This window comes from Pseudophryne corroboree, assembly GCF_028390025.1.
Source record: "Pseudophryne corroboree isolate aPseCor3 chromosome 3 unlocalized genomic scaffold, aPseCor3.hap2 SUPER_3_unloc_8, whole genome shotgun sequence".
NCBI classification, from domain to species: domain Eukaryota; kingdom Metazoa; phylum Chordata; class Amphibia; order Anura; family Myobatrachidae; genus Pseudophryne; species Pseudophryne corroboree.
The window spans coordinates 2,860,884-2,877,479 of NW_026967574.1; the positions used below are offsets into that span (position 1 = coordinate 2,860,884).

Genomic DNA, 16,596 nt, shown 5'->3' on the forward strand with positions numbered 1-16,596 from the left:
TCAGTAAGGAGGCAGAAGCTGCTTCTGGTACATGGACCCTGGTCATGTAGGGCTGGGAGAGTCAGTAAGATTAAGTCATAGGGGCCTACAGTAAGTCAGTAAGGAGGCAGAAGCTGCTTCTGGTACATGGATCCTGGTCATGTAGGGCTGGGAGAGTCAGTAAGATTATGTAATAGGGGCCTACAGTAAGTCAGTATGGAGGCAGAAGCTGCTTCTGGTACATGGACCCTGGTCATGTAGGGCTGGGAGAGTCAGTAAGATTCTGTAATAGGGGCCTACAGTAAGTCAGTAAGGAGACAGAAGCTGCTTCTGGTACATGGACCCTGGTCATGTAGGGCTGGGAGAGTCAGTAACATTATGTAATAGGGGTCTACATTAAGTCAGTAAGGAGGCAGAAGCTGCTTCTGGTACATGGACCCTGGTCATGTAGGGCTGGGAGAGTCAGTAAGATTATGTAATAGGGGCCTACAGTAAGTCAGTAAGGAGGCAGAAGCTGCTTCTGGTACATGGACCCTGGTCATGTAGGGCTGGGAGAGTCAGTAAGATTATGTAATAGGGGCGTACAGTAAGTCAGTAAGAAGGCAGAAGCTGCTTCTGGTACATGGACCCTGGTCATGTAGGGCTGGGAGAGTCAGTAAGATTCTGTAATAGGGGCCCACAGTAAGTCAGTAAGGAGGCAGAAGCTGCTTCTGGTACATGGGCCCTGGTCATGTAGGGCTGGGAGAGTCAGTAAGATTCTATAATAGGGGCCTACAGTAAGTCAGTAAGGAGGCAGAAGCTGATTCTGGTACATGGACCCTGGTCATGTAGGGCTGGGAGAGTCAGTAAGATTATGTAATAGGGGCCTACAGTAAGTCAGTAAGGAGGCAGAAGCTGCTTCTGGTACATGGACCCAGGTCATGTAGGGCTGGGAGAGTCAGTAAGATTATGTAATAGGGGCCTACAGTAAGTCAGTAAGGAGGCAGAAGCTGCTTCTGGTACATGGACCCTGGTCATGTAGGGCTGGGAGAGTCAGTAAGATTATGTAATAGGGGCCTACGGTAAGTCAGTAAGGAGACAGAAGCTGCTTCTGGTACATGGGCCCTGGTCATGTAGGGCTGGGAGAGTCAGTAAGATTATGTAATAGGGGCCTACAGTAAGTCAGTAAGGAGGCAGAAGCTGCTTCTGGTACATGGACCCTGGTCATGTAGGGTTAGGAGAGTCAGTAAGATTCTGTAATAGGGTCCTACAGTAAGTCAGTAAGGAGGCAGAAGCTGCTTCTGGTACATGGACCCTGGTCATGTAGGGCTGGGAGAGTCAGTAAGATTATGTAATAGGGGCCTACAGTAAGTCAGTAAGGAGGCAGAAGCTGCTTCTGGTACATGGACCCTGGTCATGTAGGGCTGAGAGAGTCAGTAAGATTATGTAATAGGGGCCTACAGTAAGTCAGTAAGGAGAAAGAAGCTGCTTCTGGTACATGGATCCTGGTCATGTAGGGCTGAGAGAGTCAGTAACATTATGTAATAGGGTCCTACAGTAAGTCAGTAAGGAGGCAGAAGCTGCTTCTGGTACATGGACCCTGGTCATGTAGGGCTGGGAGAGTCAGTAAGATTATGTAATAGGGGCCTACAGTAAGTCAGTAAGGAGGCAGAAGCTGCTTCTGGTACATGGACCCTGGTCATGTAGGGCTGGGAGAGTCAGTAAGATTATGTAATAGGGGCCTACAGTAAGTCAGTAAGGAGGCAGAAGCTGCTTCTGGTACATGGACCCTGGTCATGTAGGGCTGGGAGAGTCAGTAAGATTATGTAATAGGGGCCTACAGTAAGTCAGTAAGGAGGCAGAAGCTGCTTCTGGTACATGGACCCTGGTCATGTAGGGCTGGGAGAGTCAGTAAGATTATGTAATAGGGGCCTACAGTAAGTCAGTAAGGAGGCAGAAGCTGCTTCTGGTACATGGACCCTGGTCATGTAGGGCTGGGAGAGTCAGTAAGATTATGTAATAGGGGCCTACAGTAAGTCAGTAAGGAGGCAGAAGCTGCTTCTGGTACATGGACCCTGGTCATGTAGGGCTGGGAGAGTCAGTAAGATTATGTAATAGGGGCCTACAGTAAGTCAGTAAGGAGGCAGATGCTGCTTCTGGTACATGGACCCTGGTCATGTAGGGCTGGGAGAGTCAGTAAGATTATGTAATAGGGGCCTACAGTAAGTCAGTAAGGAGGCAGCAGCTGCTTCTGGTACATGGACCCTGATCATGTAGGGCTGGGAGAGTCAGTAAGATTGTGTAATAGTCACCATCTTATAGGCAGCCGGTGAAAGGAACAGAGAATGGGTGTTATGTGGCAAGTCTGGTTGGTTTGCAAAGCTGAGCTGTAGCCCTGCCCTTTGTTGGTGAGCTTCTACCATATGGACCTGTTTCACCAGGACTGAGTCACAGCCAACTGGCATCACCCACACCTGGAGCTCAGCTAGACAACCATTTAGGATTGGTACTGGGTACTCAGTACCCGGAGCAAAGAACAGGTCATCTGCATAGCATTGGTAGATAAGGGCATGACATCTGGTTATTTCAGAAACAAAAGATGACTACTTGCGCTATAATACTAAATGGTGTATATATGAATGAAGACGCCTGTATAATAAATAACCATCTGGTTTTATTCAAGACAAAACATTTTTTCTTTACAACAAACTACTTTCACTATGTAAAATTCCCGTACACGTCATCTAACATTTTTCCTATTTTCAACAACCATTAAAAATCACCTGGCATGTGTTACCATGATAACTATTTCCAGAAATAGATCTTTCATAATATGTCCCGCAAGTGTGTTTTAGAAGAAAATACGCTTAAATGTGCTGTCCCAAATTGTGGTTGCTGCTCATATGCTATGTGCACACAGCCTAGCACCCCATAAAGCAGGCATATCCAAACTGCGGCCCTCCAGCTGTTGTGAAACTACATATCCCAGCATGCCCAGACACAGTTTTGCTGTCAGAGAATGCTAAAGCTGTGTCAGGGCATGCTGGGATGTGTAGTTTCTCAACAGCTGGAGGGCCGCAGTTTGGACATGCCTGCCATAAAGCATATATTGCTGTACGTGGTGTGAAGATTATTTCACCCACCGGTAGCATGTATATTGCAAAAAGCATAGGAGATATGATAAGAACCTTGAAGAACAACGCATGGCAATGATAAGTATACTCCAGAAGATTAAAATGGTTCCTCACCTGAGTGATGTCTATTGTGTGCAACAAGAGATGATTTATTTCTCAGAGTATGGAAATGGCTTCTCACCTGTGTGACTTCTGTGATGTGTAAGTAAATCACATCTTGTTAGACAACATTTCCCACACTCAGAGCAAGAAAATGGATTCTTACCTGTGTGACTTCTGAGATGTATAACAAGATTTGATTTGAGTGCAAAACATTTCCCACACTCAGAGCAAGAAAATGGCCTCTCACCTGTGTGACTTCTCTCATGATTAATAAGATGTGATTTCTGTGCAAAACATTTCCCACACTCCGAGCAAGAAAATGGCCTCTCACCTGTGTGACTTCTCTGATGTCTAACAAGAGCTGATTTGAGTGCAAAACATTTCCCACACTCAGATAGATAAAATTATCAATCCACTATACCAAGCGCCACCTCCACCATATATGTTAATCACTTAATTTGTGAAGATGATCATAGAGTATACATTCCTTAAATGCATCAATCTTCTTATTGCTTCCAGATTTCAGACAACATCATCGGTCCAGCATATGAAAAATAGAATAAATCCCATGTGTAGTATGTCAAATTTAATACACATATAACAACATAGGAATATAAACATGCAAACAAACAAGATCCCTTTGCCTAGGCTACACGAGTGTTGTGGACCCCAGGATTCCAGACGGACCTTGAGAGCATTGAGCGGTAACCGGCTAAACATCTGAACCATTTCCACCCGGGTGGATTGGGTTGACTGATTTAACAACACCTGTTTGAGAACTGTTTTTCCACCAGTTCTCCACGGTATTCGGTAATTGTTTTAGCTCTCGGGGGACATTGTACTGGAGTTACAAAGGGATCTTGTTTGTTTGCATGTTTATATTCCTATGTTGTTATATGTGTATTAAATTTGACATACTACACATGGGATTTATTCTATTTTTCATATGCTGGACCGATGATGTTGTCTGAAATCTGGAAGCAATAAGAAGATTGATGCATTTAAGGAATGTATACTCTATGATCATCTTCACAAATTAAGTGATTAACATATATGGTGGAGGTGGCGCTTGGTATAGTGGATTGATAATTTTATCTATCTGTTCAGTATTCATTTGAGTGTATTGGAGGGACACTCACCATCGATCCACTTAACTAAGCTGCCTATTGTTTGTTTTTTGCGCTTAGAGTCAGAATACCAGCAGGTTTTTATATACACGATTTCCCACACTCAGAGCAAGAAAATGGCCTCTCACCTGTGTGACTTCTCTCATGATTAATAAGATGTGATTTCTGTGCAAAACATTTCCCACACTCCGAGCAAGAAAATGGCCTCTCACCTGTGTGACTTCTCTCATGATTAATAAGATGTGATTTCTGTGCAAAACATTTCCCACACTCCGAGCAAGAAAATGGCCTCTCACCTGTGTGACTTCTCTCATGATTAATAAGATGTGATTTCTGTGCAAAACATTTCCCACACTCCGAGCAAGAAAATGGCCTCTCACCTGTGTGACTTCTCTGATGTCTAACAAGAGCTGATTTGAGTGCAAAACATTTCCCACACTCAGAACATGGAAAAGGCTTCTCACCTGTGTGACTTCTCTGATGTATAACAAGATGTGATTTGTATGTAAAACATTTCCCACACTCTGAACATATCAGTGGCCTCTCACCTGCCTTACCTGTGTGTGGGTTAATAGGCTTTGTGTTCTGTGTAAAACATTTGGCATCTATAGAACAGGGAAACACTGTATCTACTGTCAGAGCTGTAACAGATGCACCAATATCAGAGTGATCAGGAGAACATTTCCCAGGATCAGAGGGATCAGCTGATAGAGCTGGATGTATAATTGGGGTAATGGGGTTAGCTCCTGGAGAATCCTGTCTACTGTCATTATCTTTTATGTCACAATCCGGGGATAACATTAGATGTCCTTCTGAGATATTCCTGCTTGTGTGTCCATCTGCTGGAAATAAAATACATTATGGAAATGAGACATTTTCTGTAACAATATTAATCTTGTAAACAATAGGAGAAGACGACTCTCTGGGACAGTTAATTGTAAATGTGTGTGTATAATAAAACATAACTTTTAATGAAGGCTTTATAATATTGTGTCTCAGACTATCATTGTGTCCACCCTCCTGAGAACACTCACAATAACAAATGTAATATTATAATAAGACTTAGATATCTCTCTCTCTTGTACTGGTAACTAACCATGAAGTATAAATGGAGATGTAGTCACTCGCCAAGTCCTATGTCAGCACCAATGTAAAACAATGGATGGGGAACATATCGCATGAATTGGAGATTCTAGATGAACAATAACATCAGTCATATGAGCTGATGGATCAGAGAAATGTCTTCTAACGTTACTCCTGGAAGCATTGGTAAGGTAGCATTCCTTTATGTGTGTGCCCATACGCTGGTAAGCCTGTACATGTGTTACTCACCCTTATATAAGGTATATTGCTACAGCAGAGTAGGTGTCGAACAAGGTATATTACATGCAATACACCATATGATACACTGCAATCATCATCATCATCATCTGCTAGGTTATAATACCCTGTTACACCCCTATCATCAGTGTCTTACCTCTATACTCTCAATAGTAATAAGGATGATGGTGTGCACAGTAAGTATGATACAGAGAATTACATATCAGAATCTATACAGCTGCCGCCATACTTCTGCTTCTCATACGTGTGCTACTGGCAGCAGTGAACATCTGAGTGAGAGTGCAGGGAAGACAGCAGAGTCTGATGAGAAAGAGATTGGATCTGCCTTTGCAGGGCTGTACCACACCTGTCACCCCTGTTAGTATATAAAATAATAAATAAGAGGGGCGTGGCCTGAGTCCATCCAGACGTGCTTTCTGGAGCTCTCCTCACTAAGTGGCTTCTTATCTACCCTACCTGATAGCTCTCAGCCGCCGCTGGGACCAAGACCCAATCTATTAATTCCACCACTCCTACTGCCCTAAAGCTGCTCGCTGTGCATACTCCAGTCACTGTTCACTGCCACAGCCTAGCAACGCCGCTGAAGCCATTGGCTGAATTCTGGGGCTAAGTGTGCCTAGTCTTTCCTGCACGCTCCGGCCACCTGACTTGGAGACGCTTTTGGCTCAGGCGGGAGCACTTACTCTCCTGCTAACACAGGTGCGCAGCTCCCGTTACTACTGAGGACAGAAGGGTCTGCCCACAGTCACCGGAGCCCTGCGGTGATATTGGGAGGTGAGGTGGCTGCCATTTTGGATCCTGGTACCCGGCCATCGCATGCTTTGCCTTCTGCCTTCAATAATGTGTAAAATTGATATAAACTGCTAAATAAGTGTCCTGGCGGCTGGGCCGGGGTCACTACACTAAATTGAAGCATTTGCCTGGAGGTGAAACTACCTTCTATTTATATGGTACCACTATCATCTACTTCCTCTCAGTCTACATGCAGAGCCCAGTATCAAGCATCGTCTGAGTACAGCTCATTACACTCTGATTACAACCTCACAGTGTATTATTTTGTGGATTTATCCACTGAATATATTTTGCCATTTGTGTCTCTCTGTGTCGAGAGCTTCACGTCTGTATCACGCTGACCTCTAGTGGAATTTATCGGTTATTACTGTGTTATTTGCGTTGCATTACATCATGTTTAAGCTTTGAGGTCTGATATCAGGGAGATTGGCACTCGTACAGACTAAGATGAAAGAGATTGTTGTGTCTCACAAAGATCTGATCTCAGCTCATGACACCCTTCAGGAAGACCCGGTCTCTATTCGTGATAAAGTCATTGATTTAGAAGACTGGTCTCTGAGAAATAATATCAGAATAATGGGCGTTCCAGATTCTGTTACAAATGCTGAGCTTTATGATTATGCCACGGTCCTCTTGTCAGAAACTTTCACCGAAGGCTTCTGCTGCGGACCTTCTTATTGATAAGATCCATAGGCTCCCAAAGTCCAAACAGGCCCCTATCCAAGCTCCGAGGGACACTCTACTCAGGGTCCACTTTTTTCATATTAAAGAACGTATCCTACAGGCTGCTTTGTCTTCCTCATCCACAGCTGAGTGCCTGGATAATATGCAGCTATTTACGGATATTTCTCCTGTGACGCTGGCCAAAAGGCGTCTATTCCACCCAAGGGAATATACGTTATGGTAAGAACTTACCGTTGATATCGGTATTCTTCCTAAGTCCACAGGATCCACAAAATAACAATGGGATATGATGAAGCGACAGCCTCCCAGCTTGCAACGGGTCCCGTCCATATATCCCCGCCTCCTTGCTCAGGCAAATCAGTTGTATTCCAAAGCTCAAGGCAGGAGCATCATAGAGAGCCTTAATCAGGCGATAAGAACACACAAGCACACCCTTCCGTACAAGAAGGAAGAGGCCAGTGAGTAAAAGGATCCTCAAATCAGGTGAGCCAGGGTGGGATCCCTATGGATCCTGTGGACTTACCATAATGTATATTTCTCTGGCAGGGTACACAGTTATCCACAGGATAACAATGGGATTTCCCAAAGCAATTTAGTGAAGGGGACGCTCCAGACTTGAAAGGAGAATCCTTCGCCCGAATGCAGCATCCTAAGGCAAAGGTATCAAAGGCATAATGTCTAATGAATGTGTTAATGGAAGACCATGTGGCTGCCTTACATATGTGTTCCGCTGAAGCACCACGTTGTGCTGCCCACGACGGACCTACCTTACAAGTAGAGTGAGCAGAGACACTAGCTGGATTAGGGAGATCAGCTTGAGAATATGCTTCTGAAATCGTCATTCTAAGCCACCTCGCTAGTGTTTGCTTGTCAGCAGGCCATCCTCTCTTGTGAAATCCGTAGAAAACAAAGAGAGAATCTGTCTTTCTGATGGCACTGGTACGATCCACGTTGATCCTTAAAGCCCTGACTACGTCCAAAGATGCATCTCCCACAGAAAGACCTGGCCCTTGAAAAGTTGGTACAACAATTTCTTCCTTAAGGCAGAATTTAGTCACCACCTTAGCAAGATATCCAGATTTAGTTCTAAGAACCGTTCTATCTGGATGAAATATCAGAAAAGGAGAGCGACATAACAATGCCCATAAATCTGAATCTCTTCTAGCTGAGGCAATAGCAAGTAGAAAGAGAACTTTAGCTGTCAACCATTTAAGATCCACTTTATTAAGTGGTTCAAATGAGGCAACTTGAAGGGCTTTCAGGACTAGACTTAAGTCCCAAGGCACTGTAGGAGGAACAAAAAAAGATTGAATGTGCAGAATTCCCTGGAAAAAAGTACGCACATCCTGTAAATTGGCAATTTTCTTTTGGAACCATACAGTCAATGCCAACACTTGCACTCTCAAGGAAGCCACCTTCAAACCTTTATCCATTACAGCCTGAAGGAATGCTAAGACCCTGGAAACTCTGAAAGCCTTAGGGTCCATTTTCAATTCACTGCACCAATGAATATAGGTTTTCCATATTCGGTGATAAATGCAAGCTGAGGAAGGTTTCCTTGCTCTGAGCATAGTCTGAATTACCTGTTGTGAGAATCCTCTTGACTTCAGGATAGATGTTTCAAGAGCCACGCCATCAAAGACAGTCGATCCAGATGTCTGTGATAACAAGGACCCTGCATCAGTAGATCTGGATGTTGAGGGAACAGAAGTGGAACACCCATCGACATACTCAGCAGATCTGTGTATCAATGTCTTCTGGGCCAAGCCGGAGCTATTAGTATCACGGCACTTTTCCCTTGCTTTATCTTTCTCACCACCATGGGTAATAGGGTGATTGAAGGAAACACATAAACCAGATGAAAGTCCCATGGGACCGACAGGGCATCCACAAAGATCGCTCTGGGATCCTTTGTTCTTGCCCCATAAGCAAAAACTTTGTTGTTCAGATGGGATGCAATGAGATCTATCTCTGGAAACCCCCACTTGTCTACTAGCGTCTGGAAGACCTCCGGGTGTAGAGACCATTCATTTTCCTGAATGGCGTGTCGACTGAGAAAGTCCGCTTCCCAGTTTAGGACTCCCAGAACGAACACTGTGGACAAGGCTGGATGATGAAGTTCTGCCCACTTTAGTATGTGACTTACCTCCTCCATCGCTTTCCGGCTTCGAGTTCTTCCCTGATGGTTGAGGTACGCTACTGCCGTTGCATTGCCTGAGCGGATCTGGACTGGTTTTCTCCGAAAAATGTCCTTTGCCCGAATCAGTGCCCAAAGTTCCAATATGTTTATTGGCAGGCAACTTTCTTCCCTGGTCCATTGCCCCTGAAAACACATTTCTGACACTGCTCCCCAGCCCTGAAGACTGGAATCTATCATCAGAATTTCCCAATCTGATATCCAAAGGGGTCTACCCTTGTCCAGATGGGATGTCTGTAGCCACCGGGCTAATGACCTTCTTACTTCTATTGTAAGAGACAGGGTCTGTGTTTTTATCGTCTGATGCAACCCATGCCATTTGGCAAGAATCAGAAGCTGCAGAGGCCTTGAGTCGAATTGTGAATACTCCACCATGTCGAACGTTGATACCATCAAACCCATCACCCGCATTGCTGCGTGAATGGATACCATTTCACTGTGTAACAAGTCCTGAATCCTTGAGTGAACCTTGGATATCTTGTTCAGATTTAAACTTACTCTCTGAAGACCTGAATCCAGTACCAGCCCCAAGTGAGTCATCTGTTGTGACAGAACCAGAAACAATTTTTCCCAATTTATGAGCCACCCATGGTTCTGCAGACATGTTATTGTCTGTCGCAGATTACATAAGAGCAACTCCTGCATCTGTGTCAGGATTAAAAGATCAACGAGGTATGGAAAATGTATTTTCTCATACGTCCTAGAGGATGCTGGGGTCATCATAGAACCATGGGGTATAGACGGGATCCGCAGGAGACATGGGAACTTTAAGACTTTGAAAGGGTGTGAACTGGCTCCTCCCTCTATGCCCCTCCTCCAGACTCGTTTTATAATTGTGCCCAGTGAGACTGGACGCACTGCAGGGAGCTCTACAGAGTTTCTCTGACAAGACTTATGTTAGGTTTTTTATGTTCAGGGAGGCTGCTGGCAACAGACTCCCTGCTTCGTGGGACTTAGGGGAGAGGAGTATCACCCACTTCCAGTGAGCTCAAGGGCTCTGCTTCTGGCTACAGGACACCATTAGCTCCTGAGGGTGCTGATCGCTGGGTATGCCTAGATGCTCACACCCGCAGCCCGCCGTCACCCCCTTTCAAAGCCAGAAGTCAGAAGACAGGTGAGTAGATGAAGAAAAGAAGACTTCAGTGACGGCAATTATCTGAGGTACTGCGCACCAAGCTCCCACATACATGTAGCACTACAGGGTGCAGGGTGTGCGGGGGGGGGCGTCCTGGGCATCTAATAAATCCTCAGTGGACATCTGGCAAGAGGGGACATTAGTGCAGAGGTACTGTCCCAAAACCCCCGCCATTATAATCATACAAGAAGCGGTACTGAAGCTTCGTCCTCACAGCTCACTCGGCACCATTTTCTCTCCATCAGGCTGCAGAGACGCTGGTCCTTCCTTCACACTGACAAGTATCAGGGTGCAAAACGGGGGGGGGGGCACTGGCTAAATTTGGTGCAATATACTTTATATAAAAAGCGCTTATTTGGCGTTTATTGGGCGCTTCAGAACTGCTGATTGGGCGCTGGGGTGTGAACTGGCAAATCCCCTCTGTGTCTCTCTGACAGGCTTTACTGTGGGTCTGTCCCCTATATGCCCGGTGTGTCTGTGGGTGTTTGGTGCACCCTGTCGGCACCGGCGACGTCGGATTGGATAAATGTGTTGAACACCTTGAATGCTAATGTGGCTCTTATTAGTAAGAGGTTAGATAAGTCTGAGTCTCAGACACAGGCATGGAAGAAATCTGCAGAAGATATGTTACTGCAAAGTCAGGTCCCCTCAGGGTCACAGAAACGTACACTGGCCCAATTGGCAGACACTGATATCGACACGGACACTGATTCCAGTGTCGACTATAGCGATTCCAGATTAGACCCAAAATTGGCATAAAGCATTCAGTACATGATTGTGGCTGTTAAAGGGGTATTACATATCACCGAAGACCCGACTGTCCCTGATAAAAGGGTCTGTATGTATAAGGAAAGGAAACCTGATGTAACGTTTCCTCCCTCTCATGAACTGAACACGCTATTTGAAAACCTCTGTAAAGCTCCTGACAAAAAGTTTGAGATTCCAAAACGAATTACAGTAGCTTATCCGTTTCCCTCGGCGGATAGGGAAAAGTGGGAGTCACCCCCCACCGTGGACAAGGCCCTGTCACATTTGTCTAAAAAAGTGGCTCTTCCGTCACCTGCCACGGCGGCCCTTAAGGATCCTGCGGTTCGTAAACAAGAAACTACGTTAAAGTCCATTTATGCGACCACAGGTACGCTACTCAGACCTGTCATTGCGTCTGCGTGGGTAAGTAGTGCTATCGAAAAGTGGGCAGACAACTTGTCTTCTGAAATAGATACCCTAGATAGGGATAGCATCCTCTTGACGCTGGGTTATATCAAGGACTCTGCAGCATACCTTAAGGAAGCTGCGAGAGATATTGGTCTTTTGGGATCTAAGGCCAATGCCACGGCAGTCTCAGCTAGACGAGCGTTGTGGATACACCAATGGAATGCTGATGCCGATTCCAAGAAAAGTATGGAATCTCTACCATATAAAGGTAAGGCTTTATTTGGTGACGGCCTTGATGATTTACCGCGGGTAAGTCATCCTTTTTACCTTATGTTCCTCCACAACAAAAGAAAAAGCATCACTAGCAGATGCAGTCCTTTCGGCCCAATAAATACAGGAAGGGCCGAGATTCTTCCTTCCTTGCTACTAGAGGAAGGGGAAGAGGTAAATGATCACCAGCCTTGTCAGGCTCCCAGGAGCAGAAGTCCTCCCAGGCTTCTGCCAATTCAACCGCATGACGTTAAGGCTCATATACGGGAGTCCGCACCGGTGGGGGCACGTCTCAAACTCTTCAGTCAGCTTTGGGTTCGTTCAGACCTAGACCCATGGGTTTTACAAATAGTATCCCAAGGGTAGAAGCTGGAGTTTCAAGACGTTCCCCCTCGCCGTTTTTTCAAATCGGCCTTACCAGCTTCTCTTCAGGACAGGGAGGTAGTTTGCGACGCAATACAAAAGTTGTGTCAAAATCAAGTTATCGTCAGGGTTCCCCAGTCACAACAGGGAGAAGGCTTTTATTCGAGCCTGTTTGTGGTCCCGAAGCCGGACGGTTTGGTCAGACCAATCCTAAACCTGAAATCCCTAAATTTCTACCTAAAAGAAATTCAAATTGAAGATGGCGTCTCTCCGAGCAGTGATCTCCAGTCTGGAGGAAGGGGATTTTATGGTGTCGGTGGACATAAAACATGCCTACTTACATGTTCCCATTTATCCTCCGCATCAGGCTTACCTGAGGTTTGCAATACAGGATTGTCATTACCAATTTCAAACATTGCCGTTTGGTCTGTCCACGGCTCCGAGGATTTTCACCAAAGTGATGGCGGAGATGATGGTTCTCCTTCGCAAGCAAGGAGTCACGATTACCCCATACTTAGACGATCTCCTGATAAAGGCGAGATCCAGGGACCAGTTGGTGCAAAACGTTGCACTCTCCCTGACAGTTCTTCAGCAGCATAGTTGGCTCCTAAATTTGCCAAAATCACAGTTGATTCCGATGACGCGGTTGTCGTTTTTGGTAATATTGGACACAGAACTACAGAGAGTCTTTCTTCCAGTGGACAAGGCTATGGAACTTCAGAGTCTGGTCAAACAAATTCTGAAACCAGCAAGAATGTCAATCCATTAATGCATTCGGTTGCTGGGGAAGATGGTTGCGGCCTACGAGGCCATTCAGTTTGGCAGGTTTCATGCAGAGTGTTCCAGTGGGACCTGTTGGACAAGTGGTGTCCAGGTCCCACCTACACCGGAGGATAATCCTGTCTTCCAAGACCAGGATATCACTCCTGTGGTTGCTGCACAGCTCTCACCTCCTAGAGGGGCGCAGGTTTGGGATACAGGACTGGATCCTAGTGACCACGGATGCAAGCCTCCGAGGCTGGGGGGCAGTCACAATGGGAGAAAACTTCCAAGGAAGATGGTCAAGTCAGGAAACTTGTTTCCACATAAATGTTCTGGAGTTAAGGGCCTGTTACAACAGGGGCCGTGCGTGTATCAGGACTTACCGTGGCTTCGTTTGACGGCATGGCGGTTGAGCGCAAAATCCTAGCCCGTAAGGGTATTCCCAGTTAAGTCATTCCCACACTTATTCAGGCCAGAAAAGGTAACGTCTAAACATTACCACCGTATTTGGAGAAAATATGTTTCTTGGTGTGAATCCAAGGGGGCTCCTACGGAAGAGTTTCGACTAGGACGTTTTCCCAATTTTCTACAAGCAGGTGTGGATGCGGGCCTAAAATTGGGCTCAATTAAGCTACAGATTTCGGCCTTATCGGTTTTATTTCAGAAACAATTGGCCTCCCTTCCAGAAGTTCAGACTTTCGTAAAAGGAATGTTGCACATCCAACCTCCATTTGTGCCTCCAGTGGCACCATGGGATCTTAATGTGGTGTTGCATTTCCTTCAATCACATTGATTTGAACCTTTACGGAAGGTGGAGTTGAAATTCCTCACTTGGAAAGTGGTCATCCTGTTAACCTTGGCATCCACAAGGCGGGTGACTGAGTAAGAGCCCTTATTTGATCTTTCATGAAGATAGAGCAGAGTTGAAAACTTGTCAACATTTTCTGCCGAAAGTGGTTTCATCTTTCCACATGAACCAACCGATTGTGGTGCCAGTGGCTACTGACTCTTTGGTTGAATCAAAGTCTCTGGATGTGGTCAGAGCTTTGAAAATTTATGTCGCCAGAACTGCTCAGATTAGGAAAACAGAACCTCTGTTTGTCCTGTATGCTCCCAACAAGATTGGGTGTCCTGCTTCCAAGCAGACTATTGCATGCTGGATCTATAATACGATTCAGCAGGCTCATTCCACGGCTGGATTGCCGTTACCAGAATCGGTGAAAGCCCATTCTACTAGAAAGATGGGCTCGTCCTGGGCGGCTGCCCGGGGGGGTCTCGGCATTGCAACTTTGCTGAGCAGCTACTTGGTCTGAGTCAAACACATTTGCAAAGTTCTACAAGTTTGACACCTTGGCCGATGAAGAAATTCAGTTGTTCAATTGGTGCTGCAGAGTCATCCGCACTCTCCCGCCCGTTCTAGAGCTTTGGTATAACCCCATGTTTCTATGATGACCCCAGCATCCTCTAGGACGTATGAGAAATAGACGTTATGTTAAGAACTTACCGTTGATAACGTAATTTCTCTTATGTCCACAGGTATCCACAGGATAACATTGGGATATGCTGGAGCGACAGCGGAAATGGCACCAAACAGTCACAAGCTTTCTGGCCTCCCAGGATGCATCGGGGCTTCACCATATAATCCCGCCCACTCACTCAGTCAAATCAGTTCTTTCCACAGCGATTAGGCAGGAGCATCAGGTAGAAACCTATTTAGGCGATAAGAACACACATGCACACCCTTCCATACAAGAGGGAAGAGGTTTAATGGATTGTCAAGATCCTCAAATCAGGTGCGTCAGGGTGGGATCCCTGTGGATACCTGTGGATATAAGAGAAATTACGTTATCAATGGTAAGTTCTTACCATAATGTCAATTTCTCTGGCTGGGTCCACAGGTTATCCACAGGATAACATTGGGATTCCCAAAGGCAGTTTTAGTGGTGGGGACGCTCCTGATTACACAGGAGGACCTTTCGCCCGAAGTCTGCGTCATGAGAGGCAAAAGTATCCAAGGCATAATGTTTGATGAATGTGTTTATGGAAGACCATGTGGCTGCCTTACAAATCTGTTCTGCTGAAGCACCCTGTTGTGCTGCCCATGAAGGACCTACCTTACGTGTAGAGTGAGCAGAGACATTAGCCGGAGTAGGGAGATCTGCATGAGAATAAGCTTCTGATATTACCATTCGGAGCCATCTTGCGAGCGTCTGTTTACTAGCAGGCCATCCTCTTCTATGAAATCCGTAGAGGATGAAGAGAGAATCTGTTTTTCTGATGGCACTAGTACGATCTATGTAGATTCTTAAAGCTCGGACTACATCCAGCGACGCTTCTCCCGCAGAAAGTCCCGATACCTGAAAAGCTGGGACTACAATCTCTTCATTAAGGTGAAACTTTGACACCACCTTTGGAAGATAACCAGATCTAGTTCTGAGAACTGCTCTGTCTGGAAAAATTTTTAGGAAAGGAGACTTACATGATAATGTTCCTAAATCTGACTCTCTTCTGGCTGACGCCATTGCCAGTAGAAAAAGTACTTTAGCCGTTAACCATTTAAGATCCGCTCTCTTAAGTGGTTCAAACGGAGGTCGCTGGAGGAATTTAAGAACTAAATTCAAATCCCAGGGAGCTGCAGGAGGAACAAATGGAGGTTGAATATGTACAACTCCCTGAAAGAAAGTAGGCACATCCTGTAAATCAGCAATCTTACGCTGAAACCATACAGTTAACGCTGATACTTGAACTCTCAAGGAAGCTACTTTGAAACCTTTATCCAATCCTGCTTGAAGGAAATCCCAAATCCTGGATTCTTTAAAAGATCTCGGATTCAAACTTTTTTCAGTACACCAATGAATATAGGCTTGCCATATTTTATGATACACACGAGCTGAAGAAGGCTTTCTTGCTCGGAGCATAGTTTGGATTACTTGTTTTGAAAATCCTATAGCTTTTAGGATAGAGGTTTCAACAGCCACGCCGTCAAAGACAGACGATCCAGATGACTGTGACAACAAGGACCCTGCATTAGCAGATATGGACGTTGAGGGAGCAGTATTGGTGCTTCCACGGACATTCTCAGTAGATCTGTGTACCAATTACTTCTTAGCCAAGCTGGAGCTATCAGAATTATGGCTCCATGTGCTTGATTTATTTTCCTCACTACTCTGGGTAACTGAGATATTGGAGGGAACAGATATGCCAGATTAAATTTCCATTCTACTGACAGTGCGTCTACAAGGACCGCTCCGGGATCCTTGGTTCTTGATCCGTACTTCAGAACTTTGTTGTTTAGACGAGACGCCATGAGGTCTATCTCTGGTAGACCCCATCTGTTCGCTATTGTCTGAAACACTTCTGGGTGTAATGCCCATTCGGTTTCCTGAATGGTGTGTCGACTGAGAAAATCCGCTTCCCAGTTCAGTACACCTGGGACAAACAGTGCTGACAATGCTGGGAGATTGAGTTCTGCTCATCTTAGAATGGGAGTTACTTCCTCCATCAATCTTTTGCTGTGAGTTCCTCCTTGATGATTGAGGTACGCAACTGCTGTCGCATTGTCTGAGCGAATCTGGA

The 16,596-nt window shown here is 45.5% G+C and overlaps 1 protein-coding gene across 1 annotated transcript; it reads right to left on the minus strand.

The window, feature by feature from the left end:
* Nucleotides 1-4,339: 4,339 nt before the first annotated feature.
* Nucleotides 4,340-4,783, minus strand: LOC134984761 (oocyte zinc finger protein XlCOF6.1-like; the record flags this gene model as incomplete). The annotated part of the gene is made up of 1 exon (XM_063950251.1): nucleotides 4,340-4,783. A coding segment is annotated over one exon (381 nt), but the record flags the coding sequence as incomplete, so codon positions are not given.
* Nucleotides 4,784-16,596: the final 11,813 nt, after the last annotated feature.